The 18468-nt window shown below is 47.6% G+C and overlaps 1 protein-coding gene across 3 annotated transcripts in view; it reads left to right on the top strand.

Annotated features, from left to right (window-relative positions):
- Nucleotides 1–18468, top strand: part of VWA3B (von Willebrand factor A domain containing 3B) — a 75567-nt gene that overhangs the window by 40414 nt on the left and 16685 nt on the right. For all 3 annotated transcript variants that reach the window (XM_083437587.1, XM_083437586.1, XM_083437588.1), the window contains exons 17-23: nucleotides 239–423; nucleotides 2006–2098; nucleotides 3289–3331; nucleotides 3426–3582; nucleotides 6671–6789; nucleotides 8868–8918; nucleotides 11781–12000. In XM_083437587.1, the coding sequence (XP_083293713.1) occupies nucleotides 239–423; nucleotides 2006–2098; nucleotides 3289–3331; nucleotides 3426–3582; nucleotides 6671–6789; nucleotides 8868–8918; nucleotides 11781–12000 (868 nt within the window). The remainder of the gene's footprint in view (nucleotides 1–238; nucleotides 424–2005; nucleotides 2099–3288; nucleotides 3332–3425; nucleotides 3583–6670; nucleotides 6790–8867; nucleotides 8919–11780; nucleotides 12001–18468) is intronic.

Below are 18468 nucleotides of genomic sequence, written 5' to 3'. Positions count from 1 at the left end.
CTTTGGACTACAGTTCCCATCATCTCTGACCACTGGTCCTGATAGCTAGGGATGATGGGAGTTGTAGTCCAAAAACAGCTGGAGACCCAACTTTGGGGAAACCCCAACCTAGTTGAATACAATATGTGTGTTTATTTCAGGCTTCTCACTTCTCAAAGCGGTTTCTCCCAAATATGTGGGTGTGTGTATGTGTGTGCTTGCTTCGGCGCAGGTAGTGACTTGCCTGTTTCTTAAACAGACATCGCAGGCAGCCTTTTGCTGCATCCGCAGCAACCACACACGGTGAGGGACTGAATCCCCCATCTCCAGATAGGCCATATTGGGCCTCTGAAGAGCCTGCAACGGCTTCGCCAGAACCTGGTACAGATGGACGTCAGGGTCGCTCTGAAAGTCCAACCAGAAGGAAGAAAGCCTTATACGCAGGTAAAACAGATTGTGGAGATTCCTCAGTGAAACATGTCCCGTCTCTGACAACTTGAATATGAAACCTCTTCTTCCACATGGTTTAACACCAGATGTGTGCTAGGTGCTGCACAGACCATGGAAATGCAGTCCTCTCAAAACAACATTCGAAAGACGACTAGCATGGAGAAAGTTCCAACTGAAGTCTAAAATGGATCTGTGTGTTTGTGTGTGTTTGTGTGTGTGTGTGTGTGTGCGCGCGCGCCAGAACTTTCTCTTATTATTTGTTTTCCAGTCTGCCTCATTATTGTGGTCCCTTCACTAAAAATAAAAATAATTGTGTTTTTAAAATGACACTAAAATATATATATTGAGGTGGTTCACTGTTTTCTGTATCAGATTGCAGTGGAAAATCCTGCAGGTTTGTGAACAGCTATGAGGATATAGCGGTGCCAGTGCTATTTTTCTGGAAAAAGAGGTGCCAGAACTCACCATGAACACCCCTCTCATTCTCTTAGAATAGCAATGGCGCCTACTTGAGAGGTGACGAAACTGGGTTCTGTCAAGTTTCGGCTGGAAAAAAATAATCCTGAGCAGTGGGATCTGTCCCCATTGATCCTTCCAATGATTCTTTTGCCAACCCTCCCTTTATTAACCTGCTGTGGGGCAAAAAGAGAATCCTGCTTCTAGTTGCTTCTAGTTGCGTGTACTGTGTTGCATGTCCTGTTGGTTTGAAGGGGAAAGGAATTCCCTTCGGCCCGCGAAGAGCTGACCTCAGTTCTCCAGTGTAGAAAGGGGTTCTGTGGATGTCAATGAGAGTCTGGAAAGTTTCCTGTAAGTTTATGGCATGGAGACATGAAAATCTGAAGATATAATTCAATTTTATAATGCTCAACAGCATCCTGATTTCTGATTATCTGAAACATCTAAAACTGGACAAAATCAGGGTTTTGAATGAATTAGCAGTGCTATTCATTCCGATTCGCAAGGAAACACAGTGTCTTTTCTTAAGTGGGAAATTCATGTAATTTTTTGGGATAGCACCATGAATGGAGTCTTCCTGAACAGCACAATCCTATTCATGTATATTGTACTCAGTAGTGAGTTTCCTTAAGTATTGTGGGACTTACCTCTCAGGTAAGCTAACGTATGATTGCACTCTATATCTGAACCTTTCGCATTTTGAACACATCATTAAAAAATAGAAACTCTGGGAGAAAAACTCCTTTGACCTGTTATCCTTTTCAAAATGGCTGTATGGCTCTGTTCCCAAAAAGCTGGATTTGCCCCCTTTTCTTGGCATGCAAAATCAAAATTTCAAAATTCCAGCACATATACTTTAAAGTGCATATTCAAAGCTTATGAGTGTGGTCCCAACTCTGCCCAGAAACAGCTATATATTCAACTGAGTCACACAGTGAATGGGAAAGTGGGGAGAATTAATTATGGAGGCTGTGCATTTTGTCTGTGGGAATGTTTCCTGTGCTCAGTTTTTGCCTAAAGGGCTGGAGGCACTAAAAAGTTATTTTGCTTTTCAGAATCTAAGCCGACTTCTGGTTTGTTATTAAGTTGCTTGTGTGTGTTTGTGAACATCTTTCTGCAGAACAAACAAGGAGCAGCATGCTTAGGACGCAACGCTATGCAGGAAAGCCTTCTGAACAAAGTCCAAATGAAAGAGGATCTCCCGAAAGAAAAAGTAAGCTGTGGCCCTTTTTATTAATGCTTAGGCCGCCATTTGTTTCCGCACGCCTTAGCCCTGTCCATGGAATATCCAGTTAACTGAATATTGAACTGCACTCTGTGCTCCTGAGAGAACGAAACCATCTCCTCCATCACCTAGTGGGTCTTGAGGCCACTGCGGTTATGCAGGGGGAAAGCTGTGCAGAAGCCATGTTTTATTCCTCTGAGCCAGCAGTGGGGAACGTTTATGGCCTGCTGGGCCAGATCTTTATCTCCACTCCTGCCCCCTGTAGACCAACTTGGACAGGTTGGTGGGATCGCCCCCTGTCAAATCATCCAATATCCCATGAAAACCACCCTTATGGGGGAAAGCTCCCTTTGGTGCCCATGAGAGCTTTCTAAGAGCAGGTGGGTAAGACGTCATTTTAATTGCCTCTGGGGGAGGGAAGGATTAAAGCTTAAATATTGAACCTTCTCTCTCAGTGTGCAGTGGTTTTTTTTTGTTAAAATAGGGTCTTCCTGTGCTCAGTATTAACTTCTGTTTTCTTTTAAAGCTAGCAGTGCTGCTGCCTGCTGTGCATTTAATGTAATGTTAAATGCAGTGGCGGGCGTGCTTTCATGCTGGGACTAGAATGTTGTTAGGTGTTTCTTTGGTGTGTGCTCCTGATTTGTGTTTGGCTGCCCCTCCCTGGTGAGCCAGTCATGGCTGCAGAAAGAAGGCTGCAAGTGTCGTGCCACCCTCCCAAATTCCAGAATAGCCTAATCCATTCCATCAGCTCACTGGGCCCTGGGCCTGTCACCTGGGCAGAGCAGCCAGGTGGAGTGGCTGTCTCAAGAGCCTTCCAACTGTCTGGCTTTCCCATCTATTCTTTGGTCTGCCTGTGCCTCACCCTTGCCCTTCTAACTTTGGTCTCGGTTCGTTTGGGACTTAGGCCCCCTTTGCACTCTACATTTAAGGCAGCGTCATGCCACTTTAAACTGTAGCTCCGTGAGGGAAATAGGGGGTCTTCTAATGACTCTCAGCACCCTTGACCAACTACAGTTCCCAGGATCCTTTGGGGGAAGCCATGACTATTTGAAGTGGTATGATACTGCATTAAATGCATAGTGCAGACAGGACCTTACACTCTAGGCAACCCTGTGCTCCTGACTGTTCGTTCCCCAGTACTGGCGCATGTGAAATGACACAATAATCTTGTTTTTAAGTGCCCGCTGCAGAGAAGACACAAGATAAAAAGATAGATAAAGAGTAAGTAGATTTGATGAACTTGATTTTGGAGGGGGGAGGGGTATTTTTGAATGGGTTTCAGTGTCTCATTTATTTTCTCCTGTCTTTTAAAAAGCCCTTTAGATATCCCTTCCGCTAAGTGGCTGAAGACTCATGGTTTGGTTGCTAGGCGACTCACCATAATGGATGCTTTGGCCCCGACAGCTGTTCCTCGCACAACCAAATACATTCCGATTCTAGACAAACATGTTGTTTCAAGAGTATTTGATGATGTAAGTCTCTTAGTTGTTTCTGGGGAAACTCCACATCAACAGAGTGACTCTGAATCAAGCAAGGATTCAGGTTGTGTTGAGTATGTTCCCATTTTGATATCTGGGACTGTTGACGGGGATAAGAGAGCGCCCAGAAATATTTCACTGTAAAGCCTTTAATTGCAAGGATAGTCTCCTTCGCAATCCTATATTTCTTGCCATCCTTACCTCTTTTGTGCTGTTCCTCCTTTCTGGATCAAGTCACATGTGTGATCCCAGCCAATTGAGGATCATCTAGTCAATTGCATGATGTCAAGATGCTATGCAGCCAATCAGATGTGACTGCCAGGGGGCATATGAAGTCAGTTAGGAGAGAAGACAAACTTTTTAAGGCATTGCTGATAGTCTTATTGGGTGCTTTAGCTGGGATTCCTACATTGCAGGGGGTTGAGCTAGATGACGCTTGGGTCCCTTCCAACTATGATTCTGTGATTTGTCTAATCCTCTTTTAAAGCCATCCTGATAACGTGTGAGTTTTCAGTGCATGTACCTGAAATAAACAACAGTTTTAGGAAAGGGATTAGTCTCTGAGAAAAGTTAATTTCTGCTTTGGATTAATGCTGTTTCTGACACAGTGCCAATCTCCTGCAAAGTTTCACGGCCCCATTTTGAGGGCAAGGGCATGGGAGTGAAATGAATCAATGCTTCAGCTCGCATGTCTGACATCTCTGTGCTGATGGCCATCGTTCTCTCCCCCCCTCCCGAAATTTCAAGGGGCATAAATACAGACGGTCGTTTACCCTCTCTAGGTTCAACGTGCTGCCATCTGCCTTATTGCAGGGCAGATTCGAGGGTAAACCATACGTGGAACGAGTCTGCCCCTGCAGCTTGATGGAGGTAGAAACTGTCTCTCATGCCTTGTTACGCTGCTGTTTCTACAGGGATATACGCTCGGTATTTATTACCCCTGCTATGCAAAAATCTCCAAATGAATCTGAACTTCAATGTCTAAAATCCCTGGTAGAGGACAAGGATCCTGAGATCACATTAAGGGTAGCCAAATTCTGTGCGTTTGCCATAAAACTTAGGGAACAAGCTGTGCTATCCTAATGATTAAGGCCTTAAATAATAATTTTAGGTTATATGTTAGTGACTAAGTTTTAATTTATATATTTTTTAACTGTTGCTATATCTGTAGTGTCCCTGTTTTATCTAATTGCAAATTCAAATGAATCCCTATTGTGTTTTATGACTTCCTTGATATTGTATGTGGGCTGGTCTGTGACCAAAATAATAAATTCAAGGGGCATTCTGTGGGCGGAATGGTTGCCCCCTGGCTACTAGAGATAAGCTGGGGGGAGCGCTAGTGAGTTTTGCATCTCCACCAGTGAAGTTCACCTCTGCCCTCACACCCTCACAATTCTACAGTTTCTCACAAACCTTTTTGTAGTCAACACCCCCCTCCCCTGTTGTTGTTGTTGTTGTTGTTCCCTTTTCCCAGTCCAGGATTCCTCTAATTGCATTTCCTCCCTTTTTTACCAATAGGTGGCAGTGTACTAACACCTTGTTTTTCAAATACTGACTCTGGGTCACAGATCACTTAGGTTGTATGCGAAGCCACTGGCACGGCAACATTTTGTGCTTGGTGAGCCAGCCTGGAAAAGAGACTGAGCTCTGTGGGATCCCTGAATTCTTGAGGCTTCATTGTGGTTTCTAAAGTGCTTTAAAGAACAACCACCTTAGCAGCGCTTAGCTTATTTCTTTAGTTGCTATTTAGCTAAAGTTGTTAATGTTGTTTTATTGATTATAAACGCCGTATTGATTTTGCTGTAATTGTGATGTTCAGCTTATTTTTAAGTTCCTTTTTTGTTATAAGTGTTTTGTAGATTATAATAGTTTTTACTGATGATTGGTTAATTGATTTGTGCGATTTATGCTGCATTTGTGACGTTCTATTAGGTTTGTTGTTGTTGTTTAGTCGTTTAGTTGTGTCTGACTCTTTGTGACCCCATGGACCAGAGCCCGCCAGGCACTCCTGTCTTCCTCTACCTCCTGCAGTTTGGTCAAACTCATGCTGGTAGCTTCGAGAACACTGTCCAACCATCTTGTCCTCTGTCATCCCCTTCTCCTTGTGCCCTCCATCCTTCCCAACATCAGGGTCTTTTCCAGGGAGTCTTCTCTCTGTGCAAATGGTTAAACGGCAGGGACTTAAGTGCCTTCTGTTTGGATAGCTTTATTCTTTATTTGGGCACCACATTCATCTAGTGGGTGCCACTTACAGAAATCTAGTAGAAATGGCACAAAGGGAATGTGGAGGGAAGAGGAAAAATAAGCACACAGAGACACCGGTTGAGACATAATAGTTACAAAGAGCTTGTAGAGTGAACTCCTGCTTTAATTTTGCTGTGGTATGTTAATGTGGGGTGGTAATAAACCCAGCAGTACACAGAAGTTAGCCCACTGTTATTGTATGAATCACAGCGACACCTGGCAGCATTTTGGTAGTATTTTAGATTTCCCATAAGTCTTCAGTAGATGGCCTCCTCTGGGTGCCCTCACCATCTGAATGTGAGTTGAGTCAAATGCTGTCCCCAGAGAGAATCATAGAGTTGTAGAGTTGGAAGGAATCCTGAGAATCAATTAGTCCAACCTTCCGCAGTGCAGGAATATGCAACTGTCCTGTATGGGGATCGAACTTCCGGCCTTGGCGTTATCAGCACCACGCTCTAACCAGCTGAGCTATCCAGGCTGAGGTCTTCTTGGTGCCTACTTTGTTTTCATGTCAGCCCTTGCGAAAGGCTTCTTTACTGTTTAAAGCTGCTTGGATTTTACTGTTTTATTTCTTGTTGGCTTATAGTTATTTTTAGCTAAATTGTAATTTGTTAACTGCCTTTTTCTATTGTAATCCCCCACCCTGCCCCCTGGAAGCGTACCTATAATTGCTAGGTAAACAATCACATGTGCTGGGGATTTGTGGGCTAGTAACATTCAAAGCTTTGTTTTTGTTCCCTACTTAGCCTAGTTAGACTCAATACATTCTATGGCTGTGCATGCTTCAGAATTTGACAGTGACAAGTTTCAAAGGCCTGATCCTGTGTTTCTGCGGCAGGTTCTCCCCTTTGCCCATGTGAGCAACAATAAGAAATATGTCACGCTGATCAATCCTCAAGCAGTGGATCTTGATGCTTATAAGAAGAAGTTGCAAGAAGCAATCAAAGTGTATGAAAGGCAAGTCTACTCTTGTACACACAAAGTATTTTTATTAATTGACATTTTCAAGACTAGGACATAAATAAATGTAACATGCAAGATACATTTGGCCATTAATATTTATTAATACTCCATTAGTTATTCATAGAGTTGATTTTAGGCATTTAGAAATAATGCATTTATCTTCCTCAAATTTTTTAACTTGCTTTTCAAGACAGAAATGTGTTTTCTGCTCCTCTCTAAGATCGGTTGGCATTTTGGGGGAAGACAACTCTACGATTTGAATTCCTTCAGCTGTAAAATAGCATTATATATTTGAAACAGTTACTGTTTTCCCTATGGGACTTCTCCAAGCTGGAATATCAAGAGGACAAATTTCAATATGGAGCTGTTTGCAAATGACCAAGCAATAACTCTAAATGTCTCTCACAGCAGCTGTTCAGGCTTGTCTATTACGCCACGAATGGTACATTATATTTCTGCAAATTGAATTTGCAGGGGTTGAAGCGCAAGTTTCTGAATCGCGATAGGTCGAACTTTTATTTGATGCCTGCCAAATTGTCCAATTTGTCTTTGCACGGAAAAGCTTTAATGAAGAAGGACGCATGACATTAACTCGTCCTCCTCGATAAATAACCCAAGCGCTATTAGCATGATATTTAGTTGAAGCAAAAAATGGCAGCAACAATAATGCCATACCTTCCAGAAAGAAGGAGAATATTTCCTGCTGGGCAGTGAATGACACCCCACCCCACCCCCGAAACAAAGAGATCTTAAAACTACAGTGAATTATTGTTTGGAATAATCAGAGGCATAAGAAAAGGAGCAGGTGGCGAACAGAAAGCAACATGTGCCCTTCAGAAATAAATATCCCGACGCTGTCAGATTTTATGCCTGTGAATAAATTAGGGAATCTGAGTATGTGACACAAAAATTATCCTGGAATGCTTCATTATACCCTGGAATGCACAAAGGCCCTTGGCATGCTGTCGTAGCTCTGGCCCCTGACTGCCAAAAGGATGCACCTGTGGTTCAGAGAGAGAGAGGGGGTGAGTTCAGGACTGCTGCCAAATTCCTTCTGGGGAAGCTGTGCTGCACCTGAGGGCTCTTCACCAGGCCCGTTTCATGGGAACAGACCTCCCAGAAGCTGCCATTCTGCAGGTCCTCTTGGTATCCTTTTTTTTACCACAGGGATGGAGAACATCTGCGGCCTCCCAGATGCTGTTGGACTCCACTCCCATCAGCCAACAGCCAGGAATTGTGGGAGTTGTAGTTCAACAGCGTATGGAAGGGCCACAGGTTCCGCATCCCTGCTTTACCGAAACCGTTGAATGATTTGATTTGTTGGTGGCACTTAATTGTTTCAGCAGGCCTTCAGTATAAAACCACCACATATCCTGTTAGTGGAGTAGTAGCTTGCTACCAGACTGATAAAATCGAAAGGAAAAGCCATGGCTCAGTAGGAGAGCATATGCATTGCAAGTTCAGTTCCCGGTATGTCCAGTTAAATGACCAAGTAGGAGATGATGGGAAAGACCACTGTCTGAGACCCTGGAAAGCCCCCCACCCCAGCTTCAGCTCCTTGAGGGTCAATTGGCCCACTAGAATGATGTGCAATGCAGTTTCCAGCCCCCTCTACTCCCATGCATGAGTAGAAGCACCTTCAGATTACATAGGACATCTGTAGACCAAGCTATTGTGTGTTATATGTGAAGCCAGCATCATTCCTGACCATCTAATGTTTTATCAGCTGTGTGGCTTGTTTATATTACTCTGTACTGGATGGAACTCCCAATGGAACAGCATTGTGCAGGCTACAATGGGAATTCACCTGCATTCTTCCACGTCCCTGGTTGCGTCACATTGTTACTGTGAAAAGCAATGTTTTCCTGATGCCTTTGTTTTCAGAGGATAATTTTGAATTTCATAGTTGGCCGATGAGGACAGCCTGACACTTCTTTTTTAAGGCCTCTCAGAGTACAAATTTGCCACAGGTCTCCCTCCCCTATTTTAAAAAGAATGGAGCGTTCTGTTTTATTTAATCTCGTTAAGTGCACTTGCTGCGCTCTGAGAAACTGTTGTGTTTTCATTAACAGGCGACTTGATCAGCTTATTTGGAGAGCGTTACCCCAGGAGGAAAAAGACAAGTAAGATGCTTTCCAGCTCAAGAATTTTTTATTTTTTTATTTTTTTTAAAGTATAGATGGAATGGGAGCCACTGTTTCATGTCTCCGTTGGAAGTGCACCTTGAGTTTTATGCATTTTATTTCATGCTTTTTAAAATCATCTCTATAGTGCAGGGGGGAGGCTTTTCTGTTGAGGGCCACAGTCCCTTAGGGAAAGTCTGTCAGGGGCCATATGCCAGTGATGGGTGGGGCTGGAGGTAAAAGTGGGTGGGGCACCCCCTTTTCTTTCTGTTTGACCCCCCTCTCTCTCTGTTTTCTGTCATCTCCTTTTGACTTATCTCCCTTCCTTGCTATCTTCATGAAACTTCACTGAGGGTTGCAGGTTGTCCCCCCCCCCCGCACCCGGACTCTAGTGGCTCCAAGATCCATAAGGGGTTCCCAGACCCCCCAAGTGCCCCTATTTTCAAGATTTACAGAAGCCGTCCCGCTTTCTGATTTGCTCCTGGAAAGTCCTGCTTTTCCTTAGGACGACCCTTTTTTCATCAGAGAAATGAAAGCAGCCCTGTATAGGGAAGGTTTTTTTATTAAACTTTTTAAAAATGTTTTTTTTATGTTTTTATGTATGTTGGAAGCCGCCCAGAGTGCCTAGGGCTACCCAGTCAGATGGGTGGGGTGTTATTCTTATGGAATAGGATGTCCCTATTCTCACTGGATAAATGTTGGAGGGTATTGGTTGTGGCTAATAGGAAATGATGTCATATTTTTCATGTATGCAAAGCATCACTTGATGTTGCATTTTCTAGTGGGTGAGGATGCCTCTCTCATGACTGGGCACATAAGAAGTGTATCCAGCCTGTACCAATAGCCTAATATGTTTAATTCTGCAAAGTTCTAGCCTAATTCGCATGAATTAATTAACACAGGTTTAGTCCGTGCTTACGTAATGAGTTCTGTCAGGAGCCCATTCATAGTTGATTTGTTGGTGCAAGTGGAACACTATTGGGCCCTTCTGTCACCTGACCCTTGCTGAGTTGGTAGCTGTGGTACTTCCTTTTCTCACAGTTTTTTGAGAGCAGGTCTGCCACTCCTTCCTTCAGCAACTGCCGTGATAACGCTCTAGCTGCTATTTGAGAACCCAGGAGCCATTACAGGCAGGCTGTTATACACTGGAGGTGTTTTGCTCCCCAGTGCAACCTAGCTACAGCCCCTGCACCAAGCTCAAGGGTACCCCACATAGACTGCATGACGGTAATCCAAAACTTGAGGATATCAATGCATGGACTAGTGTGCTCACACTATTCTGGTCCAGGAATGGCTGTAGCTGTCTTACCAGCCGAAGTTGGTAAAAGGAACTCCTAGCCACTGAGGACACCTTAGCCTCTGGTGACAGAGCTGAATCATGGAGCAGTCCCAGGCTGCACTCCTGTTCCTTCAAGGAGAGTTCGACCTCATCCAGGGCAGCCAACTTACCTACTTCCCAGACCTGGGAAACACTCACCCTCAGAGCCCTGTCTTGCCAGAAGTCAGTTTATTAGTCCTCGTCCAACTCACCAATGTATGGTTTTCTCATAGTACCACAGTATGATCAAAATGAAGATAAGTCCCACCTTACTTGATTGGAAAAGAAGGTCTGCTTAGTCCAGCATTCTGCTTCATGAAGCAGTCGCCCTTATTATTCTGGCACTTTGCAAACAGGACATGAAGGGAAGTGCCTTTCTTTGTCCCCAGCATGCAAATGTATACTGTGCTTGTGTAGGTACTGTTATTTTTGCTTACATCATGGAACCCAAGGCAGTTCTCAAGCGACCTCCCATCCAAGCACTGACCAGGCCCAGACCTGTTTAGCGTTAGCAGGGTAGTAGTCTTAAGTGCCTTCAGATTGTACCCTGGGAGGTTCCATTTACCTGTCATAGCTAAGAGCCCCTGGTTGACCTCTATGAATTTGCCGTCATTTTTCGTCGTGGGGGCTCCATGCTTTTAACAACAGCATAAAACAGCCAAGTTCAATAGTTGCAACTTTCCCCATCACCATACTTTCCAAGCCGGGAAGCCTCCAGAAGTCAAAGTGAAGTTGTCTTGAAGAGGCTGCTGCTTGTTCTTCCTTAGTGGCATAGGAGAGCCAGGAGAAAAAAATCACACCTGGCAACCAATATACTCCCTTGGTTTCAGATAGTACATGGGTAGACAAGTCTATGAACCCCAGGAAGCAAATTTTCACACCCCTCTAGCAACTATGGTGTCTCATTGACCAGAAGTAATGTATTTTGCATTAACTCAGGAAGTGTATACTCGATTCTGACCAAACTTAATCCTCCTTATGTCTATTGTAAACTCTTCAACTGGTTGATCATGACACCCACAACATACATAGATGTCAGGGATTGGACTGAAGAGGAATGGTGGGGACCACCCCCCGAACCTTCCCGAGAAGAGGAGGACAGTATAGATTTAAAACAGTGGTTTGCAGAAGGTCATAGCTGCAGAGGGGAGAAGCTGGGAAATATTGGGAGAGCAGTAGGAAGAAGAAGCACCAGGGGAGAGGCAGCTGACAGACTCGTTGTCTTTAGAAAGCATTCATGACCCCTCCTCTCCCAGGACTAGGTGTGCCTTGAGAGTAGTAGAACTGAAAGCTCAGAGGCAGAAAGCACTGGTCAGCTGGCACAGGGACTAAGGGGGTGGGAGTTTACTTGGAGCAACACCATTATCTAAGAGAGACCACATTCCTTCATCTCTCTCTGTGAATATTGAATAAATCACTTGGTAAGAACTCTTCTTGTTTATCTGCTTCTTGGTTGACACAGTGGGAGGGATAGGATTCGCTTAAGCCTGACAGTATCTCTTGTTATGTAGCCTCAGAGTGCAAGTGCAAGTTTTTGCTTTTAGGTTCGAACAGAACAAGCCGGTCTCGTATATAGAACGTAAGGAATCTTTGCTCCAGGCCTTAGAAAATGCGAGTTGGCCCGTCTCCTACGAAGAGGTGATGCTGTTGGAAGATGAGATTCTGACAGGATTAACGTATGAACAGCAGGCCATTGAACTTAAAGAAGCTTCCAAAGAGGAACCCCAGAGAATCTGTCCCCTTCGGATCTGCCCTGCTAAACAGGTAGGTGGTATTTCATCACTTATTTATTTATTTATGGGGTGTTTCATTTTGTTTTTTTACAAGAAATGCACAAGACAGCTTGCAAAAAAATAAATAAAAAATCAGTAAAATGCAAGAAAGAAACGCAATCTTAGGGACGAACTGAGAAGCCAAAGTGAAGTGCATTTTAAAAGAGCAGTAGAGTACACACTTCATTAGCGATGCCACCAGCATAGTTTTCAAGCATAACCAACATATTGAGAATACTCGGGTTTTTAAGGTTCGCGGTAGCTTTGTTTGGCATGTTCTGCCTATGTACGGAAATAAAAGATGGAAATGAAATGATATAGCACAACTTTGTCATGAAGAAGAAAAAAATAGATTTCTTTTCTTGAAAAGAAACCCTTAAAATTTAATCATGGTGACCTCCAAAGGTCACCATATAAGCTTTGGGCTTCAGTGGGTATTTGAACCCAGATTTCCTCATGTGCAACATTACATCTAGCAGCCACAGCAGATGGGCACTGGCTTGCCACTTTGTGCCCTATCATAGAATCCTAGAGTTGGAAGGGACCTTGAAGGTTATGTTGCTCAGTGCAGGATCTACAGTGCAGCACCACCCCTGAGAGATGTCCACCCAGCCATTGTTTAAATACCTTATGGGAAGGAAAGTCCACCACTTCCTTCTATTTTAATTTGCTGGTTTAATAAGCCAGCTTCGTAAGCCATGGTTATGAAACTAACCATGGTTGGCTTCTTATGAAGATGACCAGAGCTTGTTTTCAACCAAGGGATTCAGTAAACCTGAAGTAGGCAGAGGTTCCCCTCTCAGCCATGTGGGAGGAGGTGAGGAAATGCAAGCCCAATACTTTGTTTGGGCTTGTTGCAGCTCATCCCTTTAGCGCCAAACCATGGTTTACTCTTGTGAGTGAACGCAGCATCTGTACGTTACTGTGATACTCCCTCTGAGAAAGACCAGACAAGAAATGTGAACTGTGAAACTTCCCAATGTATGCCAGTCACGTGCAGCATTATTCCTTTTCTGCACTTAAAAAATGTTATCTAATTGAAATGTTGAGGACTGCAACCTTAGTTGCAAAGGTGCTTGCTTGCTTGCTTCCCTTGGTGAGGGATTTTTAGAGCCGAACCTAGTGCTGTGTTCCACGTTGAGGAGTGAGATACTACTTTATGAAATATATAAATGGAAACATTTGTGCGTGATGGTTCATCTCCTACAAGGGTGCAGGACTCTCCTGAGTGAGTGCTTGTGGGCCCTGCTTTTGCCACCTACCATCTGGCCTGGGGCGGGGCCTGAAGCCTCACAAGGACTGCTTGCGGCTTGCTGCCTGCTGCCCAGGACTCTCCTGAGTGAGTGCTTGTGGGCCCTGCTTTTGCCACCTACCATCTGGCCTGGGGCGGGGCCTGAAGCCTCATAAGGACTGCTTGCGGCTTGCTGCCTGCTGCCCAGGACTCTCCTGAGTGAGTGCTTGTGGGCCCTGCTTTTGCCACCTACCATCTGGCCTGGGGCGGGGCCTGAAGCCTCACAAGGACTGCTTGCGGCTTGCTGCCTGCTGCCCAGGACTCTCCTGAGTGAGTGCTTGTGGGCCCTGCTTTTGCCACCTACCATCTGGCCTGGGGCGGGGCCTGAAGCCTCATAAGGACTGCTTGCGGCTTGCTGCCTGCTGCCCAGGACTCTCCTGAGTGAGTGCTTGTGGGCCCTGCTTTTGCCACCTACCATCTGGCCTGGGGCGGGGCCTGAAGCCTCACAAGGACTGCTTGCTGCTTGCTGCCTGCTGCCCAGGAGGACTCTCCTGAGTGAGTGCTTGTGGGCCCTGCTTTTGCCACCTACCATCTGGCCTGGGGCGGGGCCTGAAGCCTCACAAGGACTGCTTGCGGCTTGCTGCCTGCTGCCCAGGACTCTCCTGAGTGAGTGCTTGTGGGCCCTGCTTTTGCCACCTACCATCTGGCCTGGGGCGGGGCCTGAAGCCTCATAAGGACTGCTTGCGGCTTGCTGCCTGCTGCCCAGGACTCTCCTGAGTGAGTGCTTGTGGGCCCTGCTTTTGCCACCTACCATCTGGCCTGGGGCGGGGCCTGAAGCCTCACAAGGACCGCTTGCTGCCTGCTGCCCAGGAGGACTCTCCTGAGTGAGTGCTTGTGGGCCCTGCTTTTGCCACCTACCATCTGGCCTGGGGCGGGGCCTGAAGCCTCATAAGGACTGCTTGCGGCTTGCTGCCTGCTGCCCAGGACTCTCCTGAGTGAGTGCTTGTGGGCCCTGCTTTTGCCACCTACCATCTGGCCTGGGGCGGGGCCTGAAGCCTCACAAGGACTGCTTGCTGCTTGCTGCCTGCTGCCCAGGAGGACTCTCCTGAGTGAGTGCTTGTGGGCCCTGCTTTTGCCACCTACCATCTGGCCTGGGGCGGGGCCTGAAGCCTCACAAGGACTGCTTGCGGCTTGCTGCCTGCTGCCCAGGACTCTCCTGAGTGAGTGCTTGTGGGCCCTGCTTTTGCCACCTACCATCTGGCCTGGGGCGGGGCCTGAAGCCTCATAAGGACTGCTTGCGGCTTGCTGCCTGCTGCCCAGGACTCTCCTGAGTGAGTGCTTGTGGGCCCTGCTTTTGCCACCTACCATCTGGCCTGGGGCGGGGCCTGAAGCCTCACAAGGACCGCTTGCTGCCTGCTGCCCAGGAGGACTCTCCTGAGTGAGTGCTTGTGGGCCCTGCTTTTGCCACCTACCATCTGGCCTGGGGCGGGGCCTGAAGCCTCACAAGGACTGCTTGCTGCCTGCTGTCCAGGAGGACTTCCCTGAGTGAGTGCCTGAGGGCCCTGCTCCTTTCTGCCACTTACCACCTGGCCTAGGACGGGGCCTGACGGGCCTCACAAGGACTGCTCCTGCCACCTGCTATCTGGCCCAGGGTGGGGCCTCACAAGGACAGTTGTTGCCTCTGATGCTGCTACTGCCCAGGAGGACCCGGAGGGGCCCAGAGTTCTTTTTAACATGTTTTTAAATCTCCCTTTCCCTTTAGATTTTTATATATGGGGGTGGGATGGATGTTTGGGTGGGCTTGGGAATTTGTTAGTTTTTGACGAATCTGTAATTTTGGCAGTTTTTATTTGTATTGTTTTATTGTTTCTGGGCTGTTTTTGTTTTTTGTACTCATTGTTTTAAGGTTTTATTGTGTTAGGCTGCGGAAGAATAACATTAATTGCCATCAATGGAGGCGACTATGAGGCTTGGGATTCCTACCGTGGAGGGGCGAGGGAGGTATGGCGGTGGGGGCAGATATTATAGGCGAAGGGGATCGAGATATGGATATGCTCGTACCCCTTCCAATCTGCGCCTCATCCCGAGGGACGAGGGTAGGGTGAGCAAGGATTACTCACCTCCGTCACTGGTGTTGTGCAATGCCAGGTCCATAGGCAACAAAACCGCCACCCTGCGAGATTTCTTTATCTCGCAGGGGGTCGACCTGGCTTGTGTGACGGAGACCTGGGTGCGCGAAGGGGCAACAGTTACCTTGCGAGAGATGGCGCCCCCGGGTTTCTCTGTCCTCCACCAGTCGCGGACTGTGGGCCGGGGGGGAGGGGTGGCATTATTAATCCGGGAAGATTGTCCTTTCAGGGCTCTACCATCGCCATCGATCCCCGGCATTGAATGTGTTGGCCTAGTGTGGGGCTCCGAGGAGAGCTTGGCTGTCTGGCTGGTGTACCGGCCACCTAGCGCACCAGCAGCCACCCTGTCAGGCCTATTGGAGGCGGTGGCCGGCTGGGCCTTGGAGTTCCCTAACCTATTGGTATTGGGGGACTTCAACACCCATGCTGATGCCACTCCCTCCTCACAGGCTCTGGACCTGGTGTCTTCCATGGCGACACTAGGGCTCTCCCAGTTTGTTTCGGGCCCCACACATCAAGCAGGTCACACGCTGGATTTGATCTTTGGCGTAGGTATAGATGTGATCATGTCTCCTTCGATGAAGGTACCATGGTCTGATCACTACGCTCTGAAAGCCAGGATTGACTTTCCACCCCCACCCTGCTTAGGTGGCGAGCCAATTTGGGCTCGCCCGCAGAGGCTGATGGACCCTGATAGATTCCGCCAAGCCTTGCGGGACCTTGCTCCCCCTGGCGACTCATTGACTGAGCTTGTTGAGGGCTGGAATATCCAGCTCCTGGCAGCCATCGATGAGATCGCACCTAAGCGCCCTCTGCGACCCCGCAGAAACCGGGCTCCCTGGTTTACCGAGGAGCTCCGGAAAATGAAGCGGGACCTCAGACGGCTAGAGCGAGTATGGCGGGGTGCCCGTGACGGAGCCTCAAGAACATCTTATAGGGCTTTTATGAAAACCTACGAGATGGCGGTGAAGGCTGCTAAGAAGTCTTACTTCTCGGCCTCCATTGCATCCGCTAGCTCTCGCCCGGCGCAATTATTTAGGATAATCAGGTCTTTAACGTCCCTTGAGGGACAGCCAAATTTAAATAACAATTTGACACATAGCTGTGAGGCATTTGCGAGCTTTTTTGCGGAGAAGGTCTTGCTGCTCCGCCATGACCTCCCTGCCAATTTGGATACAATAAAGGAACTGGAGGCCCCTCGACTGTCCTCGGGTCCAGTATTGGACCACTTCAACCGGATATCCCCAGCCGATGTGGACAGACTCCTCCGAGCTGGAAAGCCCACCACCTGTCCTCTTGACCCGTGCCCGTCTTGGCTGATTAGAGCGTGTCCAGACGAGGTGCGGGCCCTCCTGGGGGATATCATCAACTTGTCCCTTGGCACGGGGACATTCCCAGGAGAATTGAAGGAGGCAGTGGTGCGCCCGCTCTTAAAGAAAACATCATTAGATCCTTTAGATCTATCCAATTACCGCCCAGTTTCGAATCTTCCGTTCCTGGGTAAGGTGATTGAGAGAGCGGTTGCTGAACAGCTTGGTGGGTTTCTGGATGAAACATCGGCTCTCGACCCATTCCAGTCCGGCTTCCGCGCTGGTCATGGGACCGAGACGGCTCTGGTTGCCCTAACAGATGATCTTCGTAGACAGCTGGATCGAGGTGGGTCGGGGCTGCTGATTCTTCTAGATCTGTCAGCAGCTTTTGACATGGTCGACCACGAACTTCTGGACCACCGCCTTGCCGACGTGGGGATTCAGGGCACAGCCCTTCAATGGCTGCGCTCGTTTCTCTCTGGTCGGGGACAGAGGGTGGCGCTTAGGGGGGAATTGTCATCGCGCCACTCCTTGGTGTGTGGAGTACCTCAGGGTGCGATACTCTCCCCGATGCTTTTCAACATCTTTATGCGCCCCCTCGCCCAGCTTGTCCGGAGTTTTGGGCTGGGCTGCCATCAGTATGCTGATGACACCCAACTCTATCTGTTGATGGATGGCCATCCTGACTCGGCCCCAGACACACTGACCAGATGTCTGGAAGCTGTGGCTGGATGGCTACGTGGGAGCCGGTTGAAGTTAAATCCTTCGAAGACAGAGGTCCTGTGGCTGGGACGGGACGATATGGGATTGAGGGGGCAACTCCCATCTCTTGCGGGGGTGCAATTAGTGCCAGCACCGTCCGTTAAGAGTTTGGGTGTAATCTTCGACACCTCCCTTTCAATGGAGGCGCAGATTGCAGCTACAACAAAGGCGGCATTTTTCCATCTCCGCCAAGCTAAGCAGTTGGCTCCTTACCTCTCTCGCCCTGACCTAGCCACTGTGATCCACGCGACGGTCACCTCCAGACTGGATTATTGTAACTCGCTCTACGTGGGGCTGCCCTTGAGACTGACCCAGAAACTCCAGCGGGTGCAGAATGCTGCAGCGAGACTCCTTACGGGGTCTTCGCTGCGAGATCACATTCACCCGGTGCTATACCAGCTGCACTGGCTCCCGGTGGAGTACAGGATCAGGTTTAAGGTGCTGGTTTTAACCTTTAAAGCCCTATACGGCCTAGGACCCTCGTACCTACGGGACCGCCTCTCCTGGTATGCCCCACAGAGAAACTTACGGTCTTCAAATAAAAACATCTTGAAGGTCCCAGGCCACAGAGAAGTTAGGCTGGCCTCAACTAGAGCCAGGGCTTTTTCGGCCGTGGCTCCGATCTGGTGGAACACTCTGTCACAAGAGACCAGGGCCCTGCGGGACTTAACATCTTTCCGCAGGGCCTGCAAGACAGAACTGTTCCACCAGGCCTTTGGCCAGGGCACAGCCTGACTCCCTCCATTGGCAATCTTCGCAGCGCTCTGGCCCAATGGTTGCCAGTGGCTTGAATTAATTAATTTTATAATGAATGATTTTAAAGTGTTGTTTGTGCTGTTTTACTGTTGTTAGCCGCCCTGAGCCCGGCTTCGGCTGGGGAGGGCGGGATATAAATAAAATTTATTATTATTATTATTATTATTATTGTATTGGGCTTAAACAAATATGCATGACTGTAACTGACATATACTCGGAGTCCTGTAGTGATTTCATGCTCTTTATTGCAGCTTGTAAAACAGTGATTAAAT

This window comes from Podarcis tiliguerta (genome assembly GCF_965153285.1).
Source record: "Podarcis tiliguerta genome assembly, chromosome: 4".
In the NCBI taxonomy this organism is placed as follows: domain Eukaryota; kingdom Metazoa; phylum Chordata; class Lepidosauria; order Squamata; family Lacertidae; genus Podarcis; species Podarcis tiliguerta.
Note: the sequence above shows the minus strand (reverse complement) of the source record. Positions and strands in the feature narration are given on the sequence as shown.